The sequence below is a fragment of the Excalfactoria chinensis genome, chromosome 2 (genome assembly GCF_039878825.1).
Source record: "Excalfactoria chinensis isolate bCotChi1 chromosome 2, bCotChi1.hap2, whole genome shotgun sequence".
Lineage (NCBI taxonomy): Eukaryota > Metazoa > Chordata > Aves > Galliformes > Phasianidae > Excalfactoria > Excalfactoria chinensis.
Window position 1 is genome coordinate 125755419 of NC_092826.1, and position 27242 is coordinate 125782660.

A 27242-nucleotide genomic window follows, 5' to 3' on the forward strand; every position below is an offset into this window, starting at 1 on the left:
ATCCAATTATCCTTTCCTGTGCTCTGTGCAGCAGTTCTGTTCTGACCAACAGTCTCAGTTGTTCAGAGCTTATAATAGAGATTCGTTTCCTCTGAACTGAACATTGTCAGATATGGGATGTACCAGGATGAGAAAGCTTACAGAATGACACCAGTCCTGCATGTGGGCTAGTTGGCTAGAAATGTTCTCTGACACTGAAGTGTGCATCTCCAAAAACTGTCTGTAAGAAGTAGCTTAGTAAAAGATTCAGATTGGATAAAGATATCCCAGAACCTTCTGAAAGAAAGAAATATTTTCCAGTAGTGTATCCATGTAAATTATTTGAATGCTTTAGAGGAAGTAGACATATTAAATAAGATGTAAGCCCACTGAAGACCAAAGTTTAGCTGTACTTGTCAGAATATATGAGCAGCAAATGACTACTGATTTATATGAAGTAGTAGGCATTGGATTTAATACCTACTCAAAACTCAGTGAATAAGGCCAAACTGTCAAGGGTAGGGGTCTCAGCAAATTTAAGTCATAAGTATATTGTCCCATCTTTATTCTAAGAAATGTAGGATTTACATTATTCCCATATATGCTGGAGCATATGAAAAATGAATTTGCCAATACTGGCAGAGGGAAAAAATGGCTTATGTAACAGGTCTTCTAAGAGCTATCAATTATTTTTCCTTGTAGATAAACATTCATATCCTTTCATATTAACCTCCCTTACTTAAAAGTGACTACAGTTATTTCTTGCCTCATCTTGTTCAGGAAATAAACAGGAAGCGATACATGTCAAAGTTTTACCAAAAATCTTCGGTGTTTTGTTGTGTTGTTTATTTTTTCCAAGCAAATTGCAAATTTGTTCTCCTAAACTCTGTTTCCATATTGGAACAAAAGAAATGTTGTTTGATGGATAGCCAAGTTTTGAGGTTCAGCCATTTCACAGATAATTGTTAGAAATGGTTGACTTGGCTTCCATACTTTATTCCAAATTGCTGACAGACCAGACCTTCCTGAGGTATTGTTTGAAGGCTTTCTTTTGGCCACTTGCTCAACTGCTACTTTACATTCCGTGTAGCTACCACATTCCATGCTAATAGCGCAAGAATTATTGTTTGTCTAGGCTCTGTGAAAAAAAGAAGGTAAGTCATCTGATTTCCATTCTCCCTCTGAAATCTGCTCCCTGTAACTCGTGGTTTGGTCAACAAGGGCCAGTGTGTCCTTGAAGGATTTTAAATATTTTAAAAGACAAAAGCATCCTCATTTGAGTGGTTTCTTTAAAAATCAAATTCCCTGTCTGTTAGAGAAAGCACAATGTCACAGATATTTTGTAGGTTTTCTCTTGCAAAAGCTTAATGTTAAATACTGCCCTTGCTTCACCTCTATGCTAACCATGCTCCATGCTGTTGTGTTCCGTTTGGCTGAGCAGACATGTTACGGAAGGACTGCTGAGGGGTGTGGATTCCTCCCAGTCTGTGCAATACTCCGCTATGGAAAAGACCACTGCAACTGAAGCTCTGAAAAATCAGGAGGAGCCCAAGCAAACCCAGGGGCACGCACAGCAAAACCTCACAACAGTCACATCAGAGTCCCAGGTATCATCAGTCAAGTCAGAAGTCGTCCCCTTCTCCACAATGACGGTACATCATGTGCAGAGCTCTCCCGTTGTCATCCATCAGTCTCAACACTCATCAGCCCTGGTCAACCATGCCCAGGGTTCATCTGCTGCACCCAGCCACAGTGAAGGGCTGCCAATGGGCAGCCACCCTTCCACCACCCCACCAGCACCCCCCCAGGAATCAGCAATAGGATCCCAGCCCACCCAAGGCATGCCGGCACTACAGGTCTCTGTCAATGGCAACACCATGCAAAGTCTTTTCATTGAGGAAATTCACAGTGCAAGTACCAGAAACAGAGCTGTATCAATCGAGGTATGGTGTACTCTACTCACCCAGTTGTTGTCTTTTTGGGTCTGAGCTCCCAGTCTCACTTCTGAGGCTGAAGGTGGGATTTTCAAATGCATTGTGAGGATTTATATGCTTAATCTCTAACTACACCATGCATTTCTGAAGATACCCTCCGATTTTAAATGTGATAGTATAAGATTTTACGTATTTTAAAGAATACCCTCTTTTTGAACAATATTATGTGATTCTTTGGCAACACTTGCATTGCTGGATTTCATCCATTCCTTAAATCTCCCTGTCCCCCGTTATGGAGAGAGAAAGATGAAAGAGTGTGAAGTTTCAGTGGTTTCACACAGAGGTAGGTATTGAGCAGATGTACAGCTGAACTCTCGTGCCTTATTACAGATGTGCACATTAATCACCAGTGTAATGTAGTAAATCACTGAACCAGGTTTAAATTTTGCCTTTGTTCCTTTAGCAAGCAGTGGTCTGTATCAGTTTGTCCTGTGTTTGTATCTAGTACAGTGGAAGTCAGAACTATTTTACAGTTACTGCTTTAGTATATTTCTCTAGTTGCTTACTAGAACTGAAAGAATCTATCCATGATGACCTATGAAGTTTGCACATGGATTTTTTAGGAAGTGAATGGTTACAAGAGAAATCAGAGAGGTGAACTGGTGCTTTACTGTTTTTGTCTAGAAAGCAGAAAAGAAATGGGAAGAGAAAAGACAAAACCTGGATCACTATAATGGAAAGGAATTTGAAAAGCTCTTGGAAGAGGCCCAGGCCAATATAATGAAGTCAATTCCTAACTTGGAGATGCCTCCCCAGCCAGCAGTCCTGCCTAAAGGGGATGCAGGAGAGAAGTTTGAAGTCTCGGGTAAGTTTCAATAGAGTAAATGGTGCTAACAAGTTGCACATTTGGAAAAGAGACGTCATTTATTCCACTTTCTAAAATAGTTGCAGTGTAAAGATTTCTGTTTTCTTGATCATACCATGAGTGGTCTGTGAGGAATGATGCAGGTCCAACTGTCAGAATGCAGGACTGCATCACAGAAGCAGTGATTTTGCAGATGCAGGGGTGGATGATCAGCTAAATGTGAATTTCCCCGTACTGCAACTGAATGAGTTTGTCCTCTGGAGATAATGACTCCTTGGGAGCAGGAGAGTAAGAATACAGCTTCATTTTGACAGAGATGAGAATACTTGTGCACTATGCTATATCTACAGCTCAAGTACTGTACTCAGATTTGCGCAAGGTTAGCAATATGGAATGTTTTGAGAAGAGCCACAAAGAATTTGAGCACAAAAGATCCTACCATCAAAAACTTAAGCTCTTTTTTGTGGAGGTTTCTTATCAAAAGAAGGTCAAGACATGTCTGAGGTTTCTGAGGATAAGGAGATCTCTTAACTTTGCACAAATTCTGACAATTTTCAGCACATGGAAGCTGAAGTTAGAAAAAGCCAGATAAAAATTAGGTGTCGAATTTTAACATTCAGAGTAAGTAGTCACTGAAGCAAGTTTAATTATGAACACACTGTATTATTTGCCACTTCAAATCTTGCAGTAATATTTTATTCCTTTCTGAAAAGCTGCCCAGACAAGCTCTAGGCATGATGCAAGAGCTGCTTGAAGAAATCCTTCAATCTGTGTTAAGTGGGAATTCTGACTGCTTGATCTTAATGGTCCTTACTGACTTCATAAACTGTAGCTATAAATACTAGAGTACTTCTGGATGAGTCTTTCAGAGGTCTGTGAAAGACCTGAGATGCTGCATAACAGAGTGTCTTGAGGAAGTGGATGGGGAAGGAAGGAATGAATGAGAGGGACGTTTGCAGTAAGGATTCCGCCCACAACTATACTGTAGATATACCAAGTACACTTCCAACTTACTGCCCATCCTGTGAAAGGAGCTCGGTTTTGTACTGATCTCTTGCCAACATCGCTGAGTTCTCCACAGTTCTAAAACTCTGCAGTTTTGCAAACAACTATGCATTTATTTAGTAAGATCATGAAGGCAGTGAGTAAACCTTGATTGTATCATGGAGGTGTCAGCCTAGTCCAATCCAAATTGAAGACTTGCAGTCTTTCTCACCCCTTCATCAAGGAGGTATTTTTGGTTCTCTTCTGATGCCACGGTGTCCCTCTAGAGCTGTGTAGACCAGGGCTGCACTCAAGGTGACGAGTGGCAGCATTTTGTTTTAGAGTGCCTTTAACACCAACAAGTTGCTGCTCCTTAGCATACAGGTTTAAAATAAATCCAGTTGAATGTGAAATAATATTAGATTCTGTCACCATTCAGTGAGGTTATAGGCTATCCATGCAACTAAATTCTGTGATGTGTAGCATAAATAGAAAAAATCATTGAAAATAAGCACCATATGGATGAATTGAGTTGTGAGATATTAAGAAGTGCCAAACACAGTAACAGGAGGTTTTGTGACTCATACGGTTAGCTGCTCCACTTCAGAAGTACAACTGTGCACTGTGTGTAGCCAGCAGACTTAGGGAGATTTGATAAGATAGAACCTTCTTTTGTGATTAGTGAATTCTCTAATAGTAACAGATATAAGTTAAAGGCACAGCAAAACTTTTCCTTAATATCTGATTAAGTATCTCGCATGCCATCCAACTCTTCTGTCATTCAAGAAAAAAATGCCAATATGCTACAGTCTGCTGTAAATTGGGAAACTGAGCAACATAAGGAGAGTCCATCTACCCTAGTAATGCACTGCATAAGACACTTTGGCCATAACTTAGCAGTCCTTTGCTGCAGAACCTGGATAAAACACCATGCCACGCTATGTTGTCTGAGCCATTCTCCACATGGAACCCAGCTAAGAAATTTTTTTCCCTGCAAAGCACAAAACAAAGTGAAATCACACCCTTTTAGCACAGTTTTGCAGATGACTGTAAATGTTTCTTTAATGTCTTGCACTGTAACTCATAGTTGATATGTATCACAAATACAAAAGAGAAATCATTATTTCTTTGTGCCTTTCATATCTTGCATCCAGACTTACTCTTATTAAGCATAAGAAAAACTGTAATGTTCCTGCATTCAGAACCACCAGAATGAGCATAATGGGTTGAGCCCATTGAAAGGAGCAGAGATGGGCACAGACCCCACATCACAGTCTCGTGAACACCATCTTAGAGAATTACTTTGACTTTATAGGAACAAGTCTCACCTTGTGCTGGTAGAGAATACCTGATGGCATGGAAATCTTAGTGGCATCTATTGGCAAAAGAAGTAATCTAATGTAAAGTGCATCTGGAAAGTCACTGTTGTTGCAATTCTGCAAGTCAGTGCCAGATAATCACGGAAGGCAGTAACAGAACAGTGGATTTCTTTAAGCTTAAGCAGCTTTGAAGAACATTTGATCTAAGAAGGGAACAAAGATGATGCTGGGTCAGCCAGGGCTCTGTCCTGTCCGGAGGGGCCAGAGCATCAGAGGAGCCTGATGCAGCCCCACCAGCAGACACTTATGTAATAACTTGCCCAGAGGGAATACTTAGCCCTAAACAGATGTTTACAGGCAGTAATCTGAAATCAGAAGGTTTTCTGAGTTATGCATTCCAGCTGTTGATAAAACACTGAATAGCTACAGAAAAGTTGTTTTGTCAGTTGTGAAAACAAACATTGTAAGCAGCAGTGTGAAAGAAGCGACTGTTACCGTGTGTGATGCTTTGCCTGTGACCAGAAACTCACAAGGGCAGGTCATGAGCAGGCAAACTGCTTCTGGGGAAAGTGCCATCCAGTGGTGATGGGGAAGCAGTAGCTGAGTGAGGAGGCAGTAATGGGGTAAATTCAAGTCTGAGAAATTGATTTGCTCTTGGTTGAACTCCCCTGAGGAAGTGAGGGCTGGGTCTGCTTGACTGTTGGATTTGGAAACTGAATCATTGTGAGTTAACAAAATATGTATATGTTGTGTTATGTTCATGCTGGCTTTGAAAAGAAGCCTGAAGAGTTGCTCCTGGTGCTCCTCTGCCCTTCACAGTGATGTGAAGACTCATGAAACTTGTCTGAGTGTAGCTAGTTCTGGTTAACTGCAAGGCTACTCTGCTGTTCCTGTCCTGCCACCTTGCCAAGAGCATCTCCCAGCTGAGCAGAAACACTGCTGCTTGCTTCAGAATTGCTGAGAACAACAGCAAGCCTCTAGGTTTGGTGTCTTGCTAGTACTCATGCCAGTTGCACACGCTTTCAAGGGAGGCTGCAGAGGCCCTATCTTAATCACATACCCATCTGAACCTGCACCACACACTGACAGGTGACTGATTTCCAGAAGTGTGCTGACCTATATCACACCTGTACACCAAGAGCTGAAATCCCAGCCACAGTGATGCTGGGGACAAGAGTTTTGCCAAAAATTTGTGGGTGAAGTGATGTATTTTTGCTGGGCAAGTGCAAGACTGCTATTGTGCAGGAAGGTTCCACTTGAATCACGAATGTGCTTCTATTTACATGTATTCATCTGCAGGACTTTTTAGGATGCTTTTTTTTTTCCCTTCTGGTTGAGGCTGGGCTGAAAATACTTTTTCCTTCTTTCCCCTCTGCTCACTCGGTGCTGCCTTGCTTACATGCAGAAGATGCTCCAGATGCAGAGCAGGATAACGACAAGCTGAGCAAGTCTCCACCTCCTCCACCTCCGCGGCGCAGTTACCTGCCTGGGTCAGGACTGACCACGACAAGATCAGGAGAGGTCATCTACGCAGCCAGGAAAGAGGCGGCTGCTGGCAAGGTTTGGTGACTCAGCCTCTAGGCAGTCAGATTGCTGAAGAATGGATGGCACAGAGGTGCATTCCCAAGCTTGGGCTGTGTCTGTAAACCACAGAATAAGTTGAGACAGAGCTATGTCTTGAAGAGCTACTGAAATTGCTTGCCAAGAAACACTACTGTCAGGCTAAATGAACAAGTAGGGTTTGATTGGTTCTGTTTAGAGCAGTCTGGGCCTTGCTGTGTTTATCTCTCAATATAGAAAACAAGTCACAAGCTGATTTGTTTACAGTTGTAAGAAGATTAAAAATGAAAAAAAAAAAGCACATGTTATACAGATGGGAAAGATCAGCTGGGAGTTGAGAGCATGTTCACAGCATGTTGCAGATTAGTTTTTTTGGTATTCCTTTCTCCATCTCTTTTTCCTGAAGGAAGTAGTGGGAAGCCCAAGTGAGGAAGCTGTTGCTCCTATGAGTAGGAGCTGAATTTTGCAGCTGAATTTACTGTTTGCATCTGGAGGGCTCAACTACATTGGTTGTCTGTGCTTTTTCATCCCCTTGTAGGAATGCAGTGAAGATGCTGGGCAAACAACGCAGCCCAAAGCCCCTAAAGAGGATCAGGCATTGTCTCGAAACACAGGGCTTGCTGTAGCATCAGCTGCAAAAGATGAAGAAGAAGAGGAAGGAGATAAAATAATGGCAGAATTACAGGTAGGCCCTCTGGTTTGCTCATGCACAGGTATGCCCGTTTTGGAATCAGTAACACTTCCAGGGTCTTGGCACAACTTATAGCTCAGAACATGAAGGAAAACAGATCTGCCATTCTCACCCAGTTCCAATTTATTTCACTGGATTATGCACATTTTACAAGCACCACCCAAATTTTTTTCAAGTGGTGTAGAAATGAGAGGGTGCTGAAGAATGCAGAGGTTGCCACTGGGGAATCCTTTGTGACACACATGTATATTGGTCAAGTAAAATACTAGTATCTGTTTGGTATGGTCTCTGGCATAAAGTTCTCAGTACCAGACCCACAAGGTGCTGAGGGTCCTTCATTTGGGTAGAGAGAATATGGGGTGTGCTTCTAGCAAGCTTAGCTCACAGTGCTGTGATCCAGTGGTTCTTGGTGTGTTTGAACATTGAAGCATTTGCTGTTCCCTGCTCAGTAGGCTCGGTAGCTGGTGTATTACTCTTCCAGTGGCATAGAAGGAGTGTTCTCTTGCTGATCCTTCACTTGACAGCATATAGGCTGGCTTAACTCAGTGATGGCAATGCTGCAGTAACAACCAACTATTCCAGCTACTGTCAGTGAGCTCCAGCCTCCTGGGACACCTTCTGTCCTCTTCCACATCCCTGTGAGCAAAGCAGATGCGGCTAGCTTTAACAGCTGTAACTTCTGATGTTTGGGGTGGCTCAGAGCACTGTCAGAGCAAGAGTTGCTCCCTGCTGCTCACCAGAAGGTGGGCTTGGTGCTGTCTGGGGAGTGTTCTCAGCATTGATATTAAGCAATGACTTTTCCATTTGATGAGTGTGTCCTGCCCTCTGCTCAGCTCTCAGCCACCAGTGCATAAAAGAGCTGGTTCACAAGGAGCAAGTGCAGAGACTTACTTGTGTCCCCTGTTAGTGTGTTAATGGTTAATGTGACAAGAGAGCTACAAGCAGTGAAAGTGTTGAATTGTCTGCCATTTCCAGGGGAGCAGCCCAGCTGCCTTTCCTCTTATGGCCATGAAGGAGAGTTTAAGGTCTGGAAAGGGAAGCTGGGGGTTGTTAAGGGAGAGAAATGGGCATGATAATTCAAAGGGATTGAGTATTTAAATGCTAGTTTTGAGGACAAGCAATGCTCATTTGAAACAATAATCAAAATAGCAGGTTATATATATTAATAGCAGGTTATAATAGCAGATCTGTCAGTGTGTTGACAGAATATAGGTTTTGGAAAGGTCAAACTGTTCAGTCTAGGAACTACAGACTTAGTCTGATGTCACTTATAGACATAACTGGAAAACTAGGTTTGGGATTCAGTCAGTGAAGAACTGAAGGACAGATGTGTACAGTTATGCTCATCAACACCACATAATGGAACACCCGGTCAGTCAAAGGAAATGACTCCCTTTGATTAGGTAACAGGTTAAAGTGCTTGAACTGAATTGTGTATCTGTAAACATTTTTGTTAGTCGTTCGATCAGATATCATTCAGATTAAAATCTGGCACCATTGAGTATACGAAACATTCTCTTGCTAAAGTCCCCCCCCAAAAAAATCTTAGAAGGACTGAGAGCTGTGTGGCTCTGGAAGTGTTACTCTCAAAGCAGGGGCTTGTAGTCACATCCCGGTGGAGTCAGCTTCCAGGACACAGATGATGGTACGTTTAAAATCTTTCCTGTTCAAATCAACTTAAGACTATTGAAGTATGAGAGCAGGGAGATGATAACGATCAGTTGGTGACTGTAAAACATTTAATTCACTGAAATATACAGTCTGCCTGAAGAACAACAGACACAGGCCAGACCATAACTGTGTGTATTGGAAAGGAGCTGGAGCTGTGGTAACAAGTTGACAGCAGCTCCCAGGTGGGGTGCTCTTGCCACAGAGTTAATGTCTGCTTTGGGTGTAGATGTGAAAACAGGGAGTGTTTTTATCTCTGTGTACAGAGGGTCAGGAAGAGGAGCACTGAGCTGCTGCGTCCATGACTAAGTGACCATGTATTGCCTGTTTAGGAAGGGCAGTAAGAGTATGAAGGTTCAGAAAAGTACAGTGTGGAGGTAGTTTCATGAGAAGGACCTTCTTAGTCTAGCAGAAGAAGCATAATGATAATCAGCTGCAGAAGCACAGGCTGTATGTGTACGCTGGTACAGATAATTTGGAGCAAAGATGATAGATAAGCAGATTACAGAGGGAAACAGTGGATTCTTCATCACTTAAAGTCTGAAGGACCTTAGGGGTGCCTTTGTAAGTGGTAGGCCTGACTCAAAAGCACATCATTAGTCTCACAAACTGATAAGCTGGGGACAGTCCTATACCTTGTACTATAGGAGCAGTAGTACTACTTCTGAGTTCTGTGTCATCTGAGCTACGCTGATCAATACAGACATGCAAACAGGACGTGATGGAAAAACAGCAGCAACTCTGCACCATGATTTTTGTACTGGATTTTTTCATTATCATTACAATTTGATTTTGCATAAATAGTCAATAAGCACATGAAATACAATTTTTCATTTTTATATTTTATATTTTTATTCAAATCTGTATACAGGGCTGCCAGAGTTGCCAGGAACTAAATGATTTCTTTAATGTGTGGTATAATAGTATAACCATGTGTTTCACATGTTGTGTAACTCCCATAAGCACACCCCCCCATTCCCTGTCTGGCTTGTGCATCTCAGTGGTGACAGAAAGTGCCAGTAGTGGCCTCCAGAAATCCCACAAACGCTTGGAGCCAGGACTGTGCAGTAGTGTCAGTGATAGTTCTACTTATCTGGATCTGTGAGCCAGTTGGATGGAGAAACCCAAAGGAGATGGAAAGAGGACAGCAAAAAGGTTGAAAAGTCCTGGCTGTGTCCTGGGGTGCACATGGTGGGAGGCCAGTGGTCCCCAAGCCCATCTTGTGGACTGTTTCCAGAGCAGGAAGAGCCTGAAGGGTACTGTTATCATCTGGAAAGTTAATGAAGGCTGTGGTAGAGACAAGTCTAAAGTTTTAATAATGCTGTATGGGGAGAAGTGGTATCATATAGGTGTTGCATTATGTGCAGTGAGGCCAACAAAACTGGTAGCTGAGTAGACATCAGGGGATGAGGAAGAGATATTACTTCCCTTCTTCTCTCATTTATTGACAGTGTAAGGCCTGCAACTTCCACCTTTTCCTCACCTTTTTGCAGGCAACAAATAGATCATTTCCAGGTGAGAAAAATTGGGAAATAAAATGTATTCAGCTGTGATTGCCCTATCCAGGCAAACACAAACCCCCTGCTAATATTCACTGGGAGTGGAAGCGAGGAAGCACAGGAAAAGATTCTGAGAACAGTAAATGGAATAAAGTGAACTGAGTTTTATTTATTTTAACATATAAAACCTTAGGTTGTTAAGTGATATGTGGTCAAGGACAAAATATGTGAGGATTCTGAGGAGGTATCGGCCTCTGGGAAGTAAGGAGGTATTGTTACAAGCCCAAAGTTTGTTGTGGACTGCCTGGTTAAATTTGGACAGTTGGCAGCACCTCTGGGTGCCCTCGTTGCCCCTTCTGTAATGATGGAAATCCAACTCGCCTTTCCTGCTTGGGGTATGGAGGTCAGCATGACAAGTTAGACTGCAGTCTTGGGAGATTGATGTGCTCTGTTTCTCTTAGTCATGTGGTCCAAAATCTATTTCATGAGATAGTAAATAATATTGGTGAGCTGTTGTGAATGTTAAAAAGAAATGCTCTCTTTGTAGTTGGTCATCTCCAGACAATTCTGTGTAAAAGCTACTTGGTCTCCTGATAACCTGCAGTATTTATTTCCTAGGCTTTCCAGAAGTGCTCTTTTATGGATGTAAACTCAAACAGTCATGCTGAGCAATCCAGAAATGATACACATGTTAAAGACATAAGGCCTGGGACTTTAATACATCACAAGGAAAAGAAGGTAACAAGTGGCATTTGTAAACATGCCACCCCGTCTTGGCATAACCTTCTTTCCTTACTTCAAAACTAATCTTATATCGTGTCCTCTTCTCTCTAACCCCCAACCACAACTGCCCAGCGGTTTCCTTCTTTTTATCCCAGTATGAATCAGGAATGCTCAGATGGAATGTTGTACCGATCTACATTATGTGTCTCACCAGCAGTTACACAAGGAATGCATGAAGTTTTAAGACTGTGAAGTCAAAGTGAAAATAGGATCCCTCAGTTTCCTCTGAAGAGATGTTCTTACTTCTCAGAAAATCCTTCCAGTGCTGCTCTGGCAATGGATGATAAAAGCATCTCTCCTAAGACTTGTTCTTGTTTTGAGTAGAATTAGTGGTTCCTTTCAGTCTCAAGAGCCAATTTAGAGAATTTCTGCTTTACTTTGCTTCATTTCTTCGCCGTAGAATTAGTTATTAGACATTCAGAACTCCCATTCGGTTTGCTAAAAGACAGAGACAAGATGGATGGGCCACATTTGCCCTTCACACTTGCCCTTGTGATGTTTAGGGCTCAAGATTCACACTTGGACACTACACTAACTCATGGGACTTAAAAGAGGTGCCGTGTGTCTGGGTCCACAGCCAAGTTGGGATGAATTTTGCACTATGTCTGGGATTGCTGTTTGAGTTATTGGCGTTAATGAGAGGCTGACATGTAGGATGAAAAATAGGACGAGTATTTCTGCCTTTGCAGACTTCTTTTTCAAGTTTAAGTGTAATTAGTTGAATTGTCATTGAGTTTAGGTGATCATGCAGGCATGACAGCTTGTTAGCCAAATGCCAATTTGCAGTGAAGTACTGCTGTGGTGGGGAAGACAATGCAGCTTTTCAGCACAGCATTTCAACTTTGCAGTGCATTTTTGTGAGTGTGTGCAAACTGGAAATAGCAGTAATACCTCTTCTGTTGTTCCTTCATAAGCAACTCCTCAAGAATTTTAAAATAGGATTGCATTTCATCCTCCCTTAACAGAAATTGGGATGAAAGGTAAAATGACTTTTGACAGTTCCTAATGGCAAAGAAGAACCCAACCGTCCCATCTGTACAGAGCATTGCAGCTCTAAAGCTACTGTTGATATCTGAGACTCCCAATAAGGCTGCCAGAGCTGCTCTAAGAGCAGTTCTGGTCTAAGGTGGCAAACAGCTTGCTGGGTGAGGGCACAAGATCATGGTGATAACTAAAAGGAAAAGCTGCTTTGTGTTGAGTGTTATGGAGAAAAAAAGAAAGAACATGTCTCTATTTATCCCTGCTAGTCCTGGTGTCAGAATAGGATTGTACTGTTGCACAAAAATCTGGGTTACCTCTCAAGACACCAGGCGTGTTGTAACACAAATATCTTTTTGAAAGTTGCTGCCAGTTGCTGTAACCTACCATTTATTGGAATAACAGAGAACACAGGAATTTAAGGTTAATTATAAGGTCTATTCTTGTCATCTGACATGACAGAATGATCCACTCACTTTAAATGTGGAGCCTTGTGGTCATGATAAATTCATAAAGGAAATAAGTTTTGTTGCATTTCTCTCTTGCTGTTAGAAAGGCAGCCCTTCCTAAAATGAGGTGTATTGTACAATGACACCTTGAGATGTTGCACTGTTGCTTGGAACAAGAAGTGCAACTGGCTAACAAAAAAAGAATGGAGAAATGAGAATTCGCACACAGAGTCTGGGTGTTGAGAGGCAACAAGTGCCATTACCTTTTGTGATGCTGGGAGCTCTGGCTTGTAATGGAACTGGAAGGCACTTACCATGTAGCTAGTCTGGGCCTGAGGTGACTGCCGTGTTTTCTTCTGGCACCAGTTCTTGGCATAAAGTACAGACACCTTTGTCCTGCACACTGATGCCTTGCTGTTTGTGGTTGGTTTGTGCAATCACTCCTCTTCATTCAGAAATACGTGGGGCTTTCAAGGTGGCCTTGGAGCAGCTGCACAGCTTTGTTGTTGCTGGCACGCCTTCAGTAGAGAAGGGTTAGAGAAGGCTCTGGTTGACCACTGATTTCCTTGCTCCTGCACAGTGATAGTAGTTTTTCTATACAAGGTGCTCACACAGTATGGAAGAAAATATAACAGATAAAGAAACTGTACTTTGTGAACCCACTGGCGTTGGGCATATATGCATTAGCCAACTTGTGGATTTCAGTACCGTCATTTATTTATCTCAGCTTAGAGAGTGGCTCTCCTGGCTGATCTTCCACACATCTTGATGCTAACGTAACTCATCCTACTTGTGTGTTGAAAGTCAGTTTCTATGCTCAGGCAGTGTCAGCAGAAATACTGTTTGGTTTACTGCCTTCAGTCACCTGATGCCAGATTTGTTTCCTTCCTGGTGAACCATCTTTGAGTGTAGATTTCTCTCTTGCTTTGGCCATAGGTGTGGTGTCTCCTAGGTCATACCCTCACCCCGATGATTGGTGTTTATCCTAAGCTGTCAGTAGCACTTATCAAACCAAACAAAAAATGATATTAAGAGTAATAAGGAGCCTGATATTATGAAACAGCATCTCCAGAGGACCTCATTTAAGAACAAAGGAAAAGCATCCCTAAAATTTAATTGCTGGGGATATACTACTTTTAAGCTAGTGGATGACCTCTCTGCATACTGTTCAGAGTTGGTTTTATAAATGAATGTAGCTTGTTGTTCCATTCTGCACTTCCAAGGATGCTGCAGGCTGCCTCTGGTAATTCAGAGGGAAGGACTGCTTTTAAGCTGCAGTAGTGATTTAGAAATGTTAAGACTGTGGCCATCCTAACTGTAACAGTGCAGCACGGCTCAGGTGTGGGCAACACTAGAAGCAGCAAAATGCTGTAATTTGAAAACCAGCTTTTTCCAGGAGAAAATGTACTTTTGAAGGTAGGCAGACCGTCATTTCGCTCTCTGCTGAGCTGGCTGCAGTGAGCCCTTATGATCCAACGTCCTTTGATGTGTTGCAGCTGAACCTAGTCAGATACTTTGAACCTTTTCAACTTCAATCTTATACAAACCAGGTTGTTTCTTTTGTCTTTAACTGGAAGGTAAATGAGCCAAGGTAGTTCTGTGTTGGAAACAAGGTAACTGGAATGCTTTTGCATATTCCAGAGGCCTTGTTAAAACAGGAGCCGTATTAACAGCCCATGCTGGCCACATGCACACAGTGCAGTACATGAGCACAGAACAGTAACGTCTTGCTGTGCTGCCAGAATTTGGAATTCTGCCCTGAAGAATTTCAGGAGTCAAATGACAGCTTCAGGCATGACTCTGCAGCACTGAACTGAGTGGTGAGTTCATGAGGTCTGCGCTTCCCCTGAGAATATGATGATTAATTTTGGGGGAAAAAAAGTCCTGTAAAAGTAACAGCCCTGAATAACTGAGTAATCCGACTTTCCCCCTTAGGTGTATGGGGCTACAACAGGATCTCCCACAGATAGTGACCATCTTAAAGAGAAGAGGGAAGGGAAAACTGAAGAAGAATTGGGTTCTGATTCATCCAGCACAAATGACAGTAAAATTGGCTTTTCAATGAATGACAGTTCTGCATTTAGCAAGGGTTTGTTTGTAGACAGTAGAGACTATTCTAAGAAAAACCTCCAAAATATGAGCACAAACCTGCCCAGTGTCAGTTTGCCAGAGGATGACAAACGAAGAGGGGCTCAAGATATTTTAGGATCCCATTTTTCAGCTGTTGAAAATGGAAAGCCAAACCCAAACTACGGACTGTCACGAGATGCTTGCCAGGGCCCTCCGCAGGGTGAAGCTGTGCCGAGTGCTGCCAAGTGTGTCCCTGTCAGCAGCGTTGCCCCTCTGGTGAGACCTTCCCAAGAGGCTGCAGGGCCTGCCCCCTCCTCGCCCGAGCAAGAAGCTCCTGCAAGCGGCTGTGGTCAGGTTGTGCTGAGACCCAAAGCAGCCAGAAGCAACGGCACTGAAGAGGCAGAGTCTCCAGCTAGCTCTCCAAGTGAAGACAGCCCACCCACTGAAAACATCGCCTTCATGATTACCAAAACAGCTGTCCAGGTCCTCTCGAGTGGTGAAGTCCATGACATAGTCAGCCGGAAAGGCGGTGATGTGCAAACGGTGAACATCGATGCGCGGAAGGATGTGGCATCGGAGAAAGGCATCCCAGAAAGCACTGACAGCGAAGAGCCAGTGGTGTGTCTGGACAAAAAACCCGTCATCATTATTTTTGATGAACCGATGGATATTAGGTCAGCGTATAAGCGTCTTTCCACCATTTTTGAGGAGTGTGATGAAGAGCTGGAGAAAATGATGACTGAGGAGAAAATAGAGGAGGAAGAGGAGGAGGAAGAAAATGAAGCACGTGAGATTACTAAGAGGCCTAAGGAAGAGCCCCCAGTGCTTATTGACAGAAAAGCAATCGCAGAGTATTCAGCGGCTCACGGTCTCAACGAGCAGTATGTGTTTAACCTCCACTCTGCCTCGGAGTCCACAGAAACCAGGGCTCCTGCAGAGCAGGAGAGCTCAAAGACAAGCTTTAACAAGTACAGTCAGATGTATGGGCTGCACACAGAAGCAAACTTGGACTCCACCGATCAGTTTGGAGGCAGGCAGGATTCTAAGAAAAAGTTTAAGTTTAAATTCCCCAAGAAGCAGCTGGCTGCTCTGACACAGGCAATACGTACAGGAACCAAGACAGGGAAGAAGACTTTGCAGGTTGTGGTTTACGAAGAGGAGGAGGAAGATGGGACCCTAAAGCAGCACAAGGAAGCCAAGAGGTTTGAGATCACCAGGTCCCAGCCTGAGGACCTTGACAAGAGTCCTACAGGGAAGCAGGAGGCCCCTCCTGGCGCTGCCGTGCCTCTATCTAGGACTGATGAAATTCGGCAGAGCACGTACCGAACTCTAGACAGCCTTGAGCAGACCATAAAGCAGCTGGAAAACACCATCAGTGAAATGAGTCCCAAAGTTATCCCCGAAAGCACACACAGCTCTGAGGGAAGCACTGTCCCCTTCTCTGCCCCGCTAGTACCAGAGGTCCCACCCCGAGAGCTTGTAGTGCTGGATGAGAGCCGTGGTGGCACAGAGCCCCCTCCGCCAGTCCCAGCCACTTCACGTAAGGTACCTTAGTCCGAGAAATCGAATCTCCAGCTGCTTTCTAAACCTGCAATAATCACCATTAAACACAAGGGTCTTGTGATTTGTTCGCTTCCTCTCAGGTGGCTTGTCTGGGCTCCCATGAGGTGTCTAACAGCTAATAGACATTGGGTTGGTTTACTTTGCTGCTGTTTGGTGACGGGCAAACGCAGGGGAGCTGGGTCCAATAACCCGCTGTGTGAAATGATGAGCATCACTGACATGAAATCCGGTTTGATCAGTAGTTGAGCAGTGTTCTCCATTTGATTCCTGACATTAACACCCGCGGTGTGAAGCTCCAGAGCTCTCCCTGCATGTCATTCTGCAGCTGTGTCGGCGCATGGTGTGCGGCCGCCCCGCAGCGCTGCTGACCATGTGCTCCCCTTCTCTCCCCCCGTCCCCCACCATTTCCGCAGGGCCCCAGCGCTGCCTCGCAGACGAGCCGGATGCCGGTGCCCATGGCTGCGAAAAGTAGACAAGGAAGCACGGAGAAAGCAGGCAAACAGCACAAGCTGCAGGACCCGCGCCAGTACAGACAGGTAGTTTTACCCTAACCTGGTGTTTGGATGGACATTTAATGTTGTTTGTTAATTTAAAAACTGCAGTGACTGACTGACTGTGCCAAATAACGGATGCCTGTCTGTCGAGTGAGGCCTAACTGGACGTCCTGGAGCCTGGGGGCATGCCCGTACCTACTGATCTCTCACATGCCTGTGCATGCCTGTCTGCAATAAAACACCTGCTGCTTTTTGTTGGGTTTTGTTTCGTTCCGTTTTGTTTGTTAACCCGTGGTACTCAGCTGTAACGTCGAGATGTCAACTACCTGTTTACTTTCCCTTTGGTCAATGCGGGTTCCTTAGGCCGACCAGGCCTGCGCGGAGCCCCGGGCACTAACCTGGGGGTGCTCTGGGGGTGCACATTAACCCTCCCATCGGACGTGTCTGCTCACCCGTGAATAACCCCGGAGCATGGCCGCGTAGTGAATGCTCTGTAATAAACCATAGGTCGCGCCTGCTCCTGTCCACGCGCTCTATCTCTGCGTTCTTCGTTGTGTACTTTGGGTTTTCTACCAGGTCCAGTCCTTCATGGCTGCCAAGACTTAGCTCAGGCCTCGAGCGGTTAGCTCTTGCTCTCTGTAGGCACGTTCTCCCAGGTCCTGTTGATTTGTCGTATTACTGGCTTTCTGACAAACTGTCTCCTGCCGTCTTTATTTGCAGGCTAATGGAAGTGCTAAGAAAGCTGGTGGGGACTATAAGGCTACTTCCCCCACCCTCCCTGCTTCTAAGATCCCTGCCTTTTCTCCCACTTCTGGGAAAAGCAGCTCTGCCCCCGCTCCCAGCGGTGACGGCCCTAACCCCCTTACCCCGCCCGCAAAGCCCTCCGTGCCCCCCTCCGGCCTCCTCGGGCCCCAGGCAGGCCGCATGGCGTACTCAGCCTCCCTGATCCCCTCTGTCGCTAACGGCTCCTCCAAGTTCCAGAGCCCACCCTACGCCGCGAAGGGCCACCAGCTCTCCTTCTCGCTGCAGACTCAGAACGGCCGCCCACCCCCTCCTTCCTCCTCCACCTCCCCCCCATCCTCCACCTCTCCCACCTCACTGAACCAAGGTGTGAAGAGCATCAGGACCATCCACACTCCCAGCTTCACCAGCTACAAGGCGCAGAACGGAAATGCCGGCAAGTCCGCCTCCCCCGCGGCCAAGGAGCCGGCCTAGAGGCTGCGCGCTGGATTGCCGCTCCTTTCCTGCAGCCGCTGTTTTAACCAGGGAGCGCAACCATTTTGCTGTATCGCTGGAGGCTTAATACTAACCATGTGCTAAATACTGAGTTACTACACTAGAGTAGAGTGAAGCTTTTTTGTAAACCTGTTGCTGTTGTCATGATAGAAGAGCGTTTTCCCTCCGTAGGCGGCACCTCTCGTGGTGGCGGTGTGTGGGTGTGAGCCGGGCGCTGAGCATGGCTACACGTGTGGCTGGCGTTTAGTAAGAGGTTTTGTATAAAGCTATTTTTCATTACGGGGACTAGACGTGAACAGAGATAGATATACTGCAGTGTGATTATACACAACTGTAAAACTGAAATATTCCTCTTTTATTTTGGTGTTATTTAGCTTTGTTACAGATTTCTATTTTTGTCAACCAATGCCACGGTTCCTTTCGAGATCTTTTTGCCAAAACATTTTGATACTATCCTATAATGTACATTTGAAAGTAGTATGCTGGACAGTGAACCTCTGCACCACAGACAGACAGAACAAGACTGGTCTCAGTGCACAGGAGGCAACTCAACCTATTGCACTGCCGTTCAAAGTCTATTTAAGAATTCGCCAAGCTGAGAATAAAACACAAGTAATAGTTTGACACACACAGGGAGTTGCCGATGATTATTTTCTTTCTTTCTGAGCTAAATTCACCCTCCTCCTTCAGCTTTCTTTTACTGGGACCTGGTAACCCATCGATGTACTGCATTGTGGATTTTAAAATGTACACTTCTGTACTGTTCTGTATACTGGCAAACTTTTTGTACATACCTATAAATAGATATAAATAAAGAAATGCTGTATGTGGCTGGGCACTTGGCGTAGTTTGACCACACCAAAGTTAATTTTTATGCATGCTTTCAAAATATCTATGGGGCAGGGCTGAAACAGGTGGGTCATGGTCACACAGGAGGAAAAGCAGCAAGCTTGCAGAGCTCATGGTTTTGTAAATAAATTTATTTGTATAACAAACACCCTGATGTAATATACAGAACTACGATAAGCAAAGATCTTTACAGAAATAAAGGGCTGCATGCTTATGTTTTCTACTTTGTCACTAATATTTTTTCTGGTGGTCACAAGTAGGGCTGTTTGTTTGCCTTAAAGAAAGTGGGAAACTACCAGGAAAAAAAAAACACCCACCCTGATTTTCCCCAGGTTAAATCTTTAAGTAAGCAGATATTTCAAAATGGAGACTTTTAACCCAGACAAGAGTGAATTGCTGGGCTGCAGAAAGGCAGCAAGAAAAAAAGGGAGCACCTGAGCCTTGGAACTGATAGATTGAGGGATGGTCTGACCTCCCTGCTCTGCTTTGTTCCTCACAGGGGAGCAGGAGTTTCTTGAAACTCATTTCAAGGCTGAGCCCTCAGAGGGTGCATCCCTTGCAATGGGAACAACTCAGTATGCAAACATCAACTCGTACCTCACTGACAGGAACAGACAGGAACAGACTCATGTTCTGGCAGTGCTTGTGCTGCTCCCCTGTGAAGGGGACATGTCTGCAGGCTGAGAGCCCAGCTGTCCAGGAGGTGCAAAGCCAAATCGAAGCTCAGCACAGCTCACAGCACTCTGAGTGTGGCGCTGGGCTCAAGCCATCTCCCAGCCTCTGCAGGACAGCTGTGGGCTGATGTCCCCCAAGGAGCCAATACTGGAAAACCTTGTCATGTTAACGTCTGGTCCTTGGTGACACGTGAGAAGTGCCTTGTGAGCCAGTCACGACCAGGTGCCGTGTCTCTTTGCTTGTCTCTGCCCTGCCCTGTGACACACACTGCACCCAGCAGCTTTGCATACCTTGCTCCTCAGCCCAGGTTAGTGACTGTTAAGCCAGGTTTTCTCTGCTGTACACAGAGGGCAGAGGCAATTCTGGTGGAGACCAGCAGCCTGTTAGGGATGAGAGCCACCACAGCAGGAGGTGCAGTGCTAAAATCCCCAGCTGCCCCATGTTCAAATGGAACTGAAAACATACCCAGCAGGGTACCATGCCTGCAGGGTACCAGCCATGAAGGATGTGCACAGCCTTTCTGCCTCCAGGTGCTCAGTGCCCAAATCCATCTGACTCCCTGCTGAGTGGCAGCTCTCCCCACCTGCTTCAGAACTCACCAGTAAGGTGACACAATTAAGGCAACAGCTTCTCAGACTTATGATTGCAAACTCTAGCTCTGGGCACCACTTGCACAGTGCTCCATGCTGTCAGTCAGTTCTTTCCTCTCCCAGCTGTGTCCAACCGCATCCTTCTTTGCCCAGGTTGGCATAATTCAGTGCTTGATTGCTATCTAAACGATGGCTGCACAATGACTTGGCTTTAGAAGCAAGAGCACAAATTTTTATAGCAAGTGAAGACACATTTCAGCAACTCTTCCTTCCCATGCAGAAGGAGCAGGGAGTTTTCACAGAACCACGGAGTCATAGGGGTTTAAAGGGATCTCTGGCGACCATCTAATCAGTCCATGCTCCTAAAACATACTCCCTATAGCAGGTTGCACATGTAGGTATCCAGATGGGTTTTTTACTACAGCCAAAACTATTAGATAACTATTATTAGGTATGTATAAGCATTAGTACCAACCTCCTCAGTCTTCTCCAGGCTGAACAGCCCCAGGTCTCTCAGCTTTTTCTCATGTGGGAGATGCTCCAGGTTCCTCATCATCTTTGTTGCCCTCCACTGGACTCCCTAGAAATTCCTGTCTGGAATTGAGGAGCCCAGAACTGGACACAGTACTCCAGATGTGGCCTCACCATGGCAGAGAGGAGGGGGAGGATCACCTCCCTCAACCTGCTGGCCACGCTTTTTTTTTTTATGTACCCCAGGACATCATTGGTCTCCTTGGCCACAAGGGCACACTGCTGCTCATGGCCAACCTGTTCCCCAAAACAACACTCAAGTCCTTCTTCACAGAGCTCCTCTCCAGCAGGTCAGCCCCTAACCTCTTCTGATGCATGTAGTTATTCCTCTCCAGGCGTAGGACTCTACACTTGCTCTTGTTGAACCTCATCAGGTTCCTCACTGCCAGCTCTCCACCTTGTTCAGGTCTCGCTGAACGGCAGCACAGAATTCTAAAGTGTCAGCCACTCCTCCCAGCTCCATAGCATCAGCACTGCTGATGACTCCTCATCATGCTGCAGCCAGGGAAAAGCCTGCACGTGTGGAGATTTTCCTTCCACACTGCAGCCCCCACAGATGTAGCTAAACTGTCTGGACTGTGGCCATGTCTTAGTTCCACATGAGCTATCTGACAGATCGCTCCTTGTATCCCCACACTGGGCTCTGTTGGCCCTTCACATCAAAGGTTTCCCCAGGCCCTGCTTCTGTCAGACTGTTTCGTCCAAGACCTGCTTTACATGGAAGGGGAGCTGCAGCCCAAACTGCCACCATCTCCTTCTTACACTCCCACCAGTGTCCGTGCCCTTTGCCCACCTGCCTGCTCACATTCACATTCCTACCCTGAGTCCAACTGCTCTGCTGCTTCTGTGCAGCCAGTGCAGCACCAGAAGATACCATGGAGCCCACAAGGCTTTAGATTCGTGTCCTGGAGCATAGGCAGCCAGTACAATTATGACTGTCCCATTTCACAAAACATATCCACTTTGCCCTGCATCTCATGCAAATGCTGCTACTACACCATTCTCCTGCCTGTGCTGAAGTAACGGGCATTTTAAGTTTGGAAGAAGACCACAAGAACATGGTTCACTTTTATGTGAATTGATAATAGGTACAGAGACCCAACACAACCGCATGGTGAGAACGTGCACAGGTCAACTGTTGGGTCTGATGCTTTTTTTCACAGATTTTGATACGGGAACAATAGCACAGAAGATGAAAGCACGGGACTTTTAGGGTCATTCTAGAAAGGAAAAGAAGTCTGTGTGAAACCTCATCTACCCACACACCTCCTGGCTGCTATCATTCCTTCTCAGTGATGGGAGACATGCGTACGAGCAAGTTGTTCTATGCTCACGATGTTTAACATCAGTACAAGTACAATCCTCTGCCAAGTCGGTGACAACAGCTGTGAAGTAAGAGAAGGGAACAGGCAAAGGACTGAGGAGCTGCTTTGTTTTCAAGTAATTGCACAAGGAAATAGAAGATAAAAATGTAACTGGTGAAGAGGTGACACGCAGGAGGGATTTTAGGGCACAATCCCATCTTCATAGTTAAAACTATACCAAGTCCCAAGCCCATAAGCATACAGACTGTTTTGGCCAGCAGCTATTCTTCTGACTTGGGGAACATTGGGAAGATGGTGGGTATGGTTCTTCACTGCTCCAAAAAACACCGGATTAAACACAAAGCAACTCGCTAAGGCATTTTTAAACCCGTCATTGGAACGAACTCGCACCACACACAGAGTCACCAAAACAATTTTATTTCCAGTGTTTAAGTGGGTATGCACACAGGCATGATACAGGTTTGGATTCATTAGGTCTTCATGCAGAATTATATTCTCAATAAAAGAAACCAGTTCCATCCAGTATCCACTATCTACACGCCTATGTTACAACATTTATATCAAATCTGGTATCTGAAGAAAAGATACACATGTAGTATGTACATTTAAGTTACTTATTTTACAGAAAGATTAAAAATTCAAGTCACATAAAACTCAAAATCTGTATTAAAATTGGAAATATAAAACTCCAATATTTACTGGAATGCCTAAGGAATGGAAGCTCTGCGGCCACCTGTGTTAACATTTGTAAAATGTAATGAAACTCGTTAACAGTAAAATGCATTCGATCGTTTGTAGTAAGTTTCTCTAATTTAACAATATGGCACCCTAAGAAACCAAATGAGTTTATGATGAGGCACTTGTTAGTGACTAAACCAAAAGAACGATTTTTCTGCATACTAATGCCAGGCCAACTCTCAGTCAGAAAACCATGTATACACTACACAGCTTGTTGCATCAGATGCTTTGTCCAACATTCATATGCAGCCATCAAATATACTTTTTCTTAAAATATATATATATATATATATATATATGTATATATATACACACACTTTACCTTTAGTGTTCTTCTGGCTGTGGTAATGCACTGTGAAGACGTTCCACAGAGCATATTGATGAAACCAGCCCAAATGAAGGCTGCATAACAACAACAGTACAGGAAAATATATATATATATATGTACACACACACATACACGCAGTTACTGGGAAGCGTAACATTAAGTTAATGAATTGCTGTAGCGGACATTTCTCCCCATTTCAAAGATACTGGTAGAATCGAGATCTAACCACTTGGGTCCCAGACAGCTTATGAGGATGGGCATCAACTGCTGGGCTGAAGTTGTTTTTGTTCATATTCTGATAACTTTCACCATTTACCTGGTCTGGCGGCTGAAATGGTCCCGAAGGTGGTGTTCTGCTGATTGAAGTCAAGCTGCTGGAGGAACTGCCTTCATCTGCTTGCATCTCAGCAGACAGAGGCAGATCTACCTTTGATGCATCTGCTAAGCTAGTGTTCTCAAGTCTGGGCTTTCCAGTTTCACCCGTATTAAGGTCAGTTGTGCTAGTGCGTAAACGTTCTCGTGCAAGCCACTCTGAGATGGAGAGGTCCTGGGCTGGACATTTTGGCTTCAGACGATTCACAGCCGAAAGCTCAGATTCTCTCTCTCTACTTTGACTTGGCTCTTGAACTTTCCAAACATTCAGGACACTTATTTCATCAAAATCCCTCTGCCCTCCAAGCGTATGCCTTCGCCTGATATTTTTCCTCTTCGCCGTCTCGGCAGAGTTAGCCTTTTGATTCCCAACTCCAAACATGTCATCTGCAGACGATTTGAGCCGCAGCTTTAACCTATCTGTAATTTTTAATCTCCAGGTAGGTTCTTGCTTGTCAGTCTCACTTCTGGCTGATGTAGCTAAACTGCTCGTCGACCTTCCTTTTTTCATTATATCAAACATTTTGGTCACAGCAGGTAAGTCCTTCTCACTCTTCGCATCCCCAGAACCCTCACTGTCCGTTTTGTGCCGTGCAGACTTTCTCCTGGACAGCGTATCGCATTCAATCAGTTTGTGTGAGCTAAAAAGTCTGCGACTCTCTAACTTTGGTGTTGAACTTCCCTCAGTACAACTTACTTCGCTTTCCTCAGAGTTCCTCCGACTGCTCTTAAACACTTCAGACACTTTCCCTTTGGACAGCCTTTCAGCAGCAGAGCTGGTGGCAAAGACAGGGAAGTCACTCTCACTGTCTGTCTCCACAGGACGCCCTTCACTGATCAACTCGCTTCTCTCATCATCAGCATCTTCTCCCTTGCTTTCCGTTACCGACTGCACTTCAGGGCTCAGCATACTGGCATCTAATCCAGTTATATATATAGAGGATGAAGTCGTTGAATAATCTGAGGTGATGGAACTGACATCCGCTGCTAAAAACTCACTGTGTTTGATTTCAGGGCTGGCTACCTTTTTGCACAAGTATCTGTGCTGGGAAGCCTGAGAGGAAGTGCTAAGCATAGTGCCAGAGTCAGACACAGTCTCTTCAACCTGGGAAGAAGACTGGGAAATGGGCATTTTAGGGTTAACCTTCTGCACAGTTTGCTGGCAGCTGAGACTTTGTGATTTGCTACGTTTTTCAAGGTAAGGCAGTGAAGGTTCCTCTGACAGGACGCTCTCTTTCCTTAACGACTTCTTTTCATCCTTTACAACATTCACATCTTTTTTACTGCTGTTCTCTTTTTCCTTCAGGACAAACATCCTCTGTTTTCTCCCCGCATCTCTCTCTTTTTCGTATTCCCCTTTAGCTGTGTCCTCTTTTGCTGCGTCACCCCGAGACTGCTCTGCGAGCTCCTTCTTGGAAAACACATTATCCAACTCATCTTCTGAGCTACTCGGTTGCGGTTTCTCTTTTGTTTTTTTCCGCTTGCGACTAGCTGCCGCAAAAATGGAGGACACGAGCAGTTCCTTGCTATACTGATCCTTTCCAGAACCCCAAGAACCCTGTTTAGAAACAACAACAAAAAAACACAGGGCGTGATTAAAAAACACAAAGAAATAGCCATTAGCACAAGACTTTTAAAAACATCTCCTGAGCTTCAGAGCAGAAAGTCTGTCTCTGTTCAGGAAATACTCTTCATTCAGGAAATGTTTCCTTGCCACGCAGTTGACAAGATATTGCCCACGTTGACCATTTTCATCCTGAAAATCCCACTTGTTGAGCCCCTTCAACTCGACAAAGATTTGTTTTTATGCACAGCTACTTAGTTTTTGACTAATAAAGCAGGCTCCATTAACCAGGATGGCTTTTTCAAGAGTGGTTTGTAACAGAAAGTACTTCAGAGATGAGGTCCCAGCAGTGTGGATTCAAGTCTCCACCTCCCTACCTATGTGAGAAGTTTAATTTCTCAAACTATTTTTCAGTTGATTTTTCATCTCTCAGTTTCAGAGTTTTAAAATCCTACCAATCCAATAGTAAGAATACAATAAAAGCCACATAAAACCCAAATTTAGATGCAATTACAGAAAACTAACGGAAACAAATTTCTTCCTGTCCTTCAAGGCATCTGCCTGTAGAATCACAAAGAAGCAAAAAAGATGAGTCCACTTATTCTTATTTGTAATATTCATTACAAACTGTTTCAGCCACACTGACCATGCTGCTGCCTGGCCACCTCAAATCCACACACCTTTCCTGCTCCCTCCCAGACTTATCAGAACTGACACGTTTGTCTCTGACTGCTGACCAGTGCAGTCTGTACACTGCAAGCACTCAAGAACAGAAAAACAGACGATACAGGGCAGTTGCTTACATCAGGGGACCTTGAACACAGCTGGACTGAAACCTGACATCTGTGCCAAGGTCTCACCAAGAACAGCTCAGATGTCCATGTTCAGACCGACAGCCTCTCCCTCTGAACTGAGGACAGGAAGACTCAGACCAGCAATGAAGGACTTATGCTCAATGAAGTTCCTGAAATCTTGACCATTTGCTACTGCTGCAGCACTCCAGAGAGGGAGATGTGGGGGAACAGTTATCATCAAAGAAATACTTCCAACAAAAACACCTTGGAATTCATTATGGAAGGGACCCTGTAAGTGATTCCAGGTACTTTTTTAGAGAATAAGCTGCTGCTAAGAAAATGGCATTATCACTTATTTAAAAGAAAAATCTACCTAGTTCTATAGTACATGTGCATAGAAGCACTCTAATAAAGCATCCATCAGATCTCTGAAGGTTACAGCTACACCACTTCAGCGAATACATTACCTTAGATTTTGTTGAGTCACTAGTAGCTGAATCTGTGGAAAAATTAAAAACAATTCTGCTCAGTTCCGTGCAATTTTCCTTTTTGTGCTGTTGCTACAGACAATGCTGGACTTATGGAAAAAGACAAGCACAGAACAAAATGTGAAGCAAATAAAAACCAGAACAGAGTGAATAATCAGAGCTCACAAAGATGCAAGCTGCACCACAGAAAGCCACCGCCATGAAAAGATGCTGTGAATTGTAGGCAGAACCAGCTCAATGATAGGAATGGCAAAGGAGCCCTGTTCTTCTAAACTAAAAACAGAAAACAGAAATACTAATGTTTATTCCAAGTTTTAGGTACACAGCCCCTGCAAAACCGCAGCTGAGAGACCTTTTCAGGATTGTAGCGTGTACTCTCCTGAGATTCAGGATACACAAAGCAAAATTGAATGTCTTATCACTGCTGACTGCCCTACGTACAAATCGTGGTTCGTGCAACTGTTTTCTTTTTGGGAGGCTTGAGTTTTTAAAGGAATTCAGTTGCATTTTGTGTGTAACACCCCAATTATGTATCTCTCTTCACCTGTGACTAGGTAGAGGTGGGATTTTCTTTGTAAATCAGCTAGATTTCAGCAGCCACCAGTTTGGTACATTTCCATAACAAGCGCTATTATGAAATGAAAAATGGACACCATAGTTTCACTGTCTCGCAAAACCCAAGATTATACAATTATAAAGGGGGTAGGAAGGGGCTAGCACAGCAACTAAAAAATATCAACTTGGATGCGTTCCACCTTTAGGAACTTGCTCCCTAGGAAGAAAGAGCTGAGCCCCCTGCCACACCCCTTTTTGACACATGGCTAATGCTTTATGACTAGAAAGACTGGTAGACCATACCATGCTATTTCTCCTCAGGGTCTGCTTCAGAGATAACAAGAAACAGCAGAAAAACTTT

General features: G+C 44.5%; 2 protein-coding genes across 19 annotated transcripts in view; one reads left to right on the forward strand and one right to left on the reverse strand.

The window, feature by feature from the left end:
* KIAA1217 (KIAA1217 ortholog) overlaps positions 1-19138 on the forward strand; it is a 337137-nt gene extending 317999 nt beyond the window's left edge. For 9 of the 15 annotated variants that reach the window (XM_072328265.1, XM_072328271.1, XM_072328264.1 and 6 more), the window contains 8 exons: positions 1421-1922; positions 2598-2778; positions 6487-6641; positions 7180-7326; positions 11118-11237; positions 14645-16324; positions 16756-16878; positions 17557-19138. In XM_072328265.1, the coding sequence (XP_072184366.1) occupies positions 1421-1922; positions 2598-2778; positions 6487-6641; positions 7180-7326; positions 11118-11237; positions 14645-16324; positions 16756-16878; positions 17557-18051 (3403 nt within the window). In that variant the 3' untranslated portion in view covers positions 18052-19138. Of the gene's footprint in view, positions 1-1420; positions 1923-2597; positions 2779-6486; positions 6642-7179; positions 7327-11117; positions 11238-14644; positions 16325-16755 lie in introns of all 15 variants that reach the window. The other 6 variants (XM_072328269.1, XM_072328272.1, XM_072328267.1 and 3 more) reach the window with 6 other exon arrangements.
* A 3305-nt stretch (positions 19139-22443) lies between these two features.
* ARHGAP21 (Rho GTPase activating protein 21) overlaps positions 22444-27242 on the reverse strand; it is a 103735-nt gene continuing 98936 nt past the window's right edge. For all 4 annotated transcript variants that reach the window (XM_072327768.1, XM_072327767.1, XM_072327769.1 and 1 more), the window contains 2 exons: positions 26306-26337; positions 22444-25038 (listed from right to left, as the gene is read on the reverse strand). In XM_072327768.1, coding sequence (XP_072183869.1) covers positions 23305-25038; positions 26306-26337 — 1766 coding nt within the window. In that variant the 3' untranslated portion in view covers positions 22444-23304. The remainder of the gene's footprint in view (positions 25039-26305; positions 26338-27242) is intronic.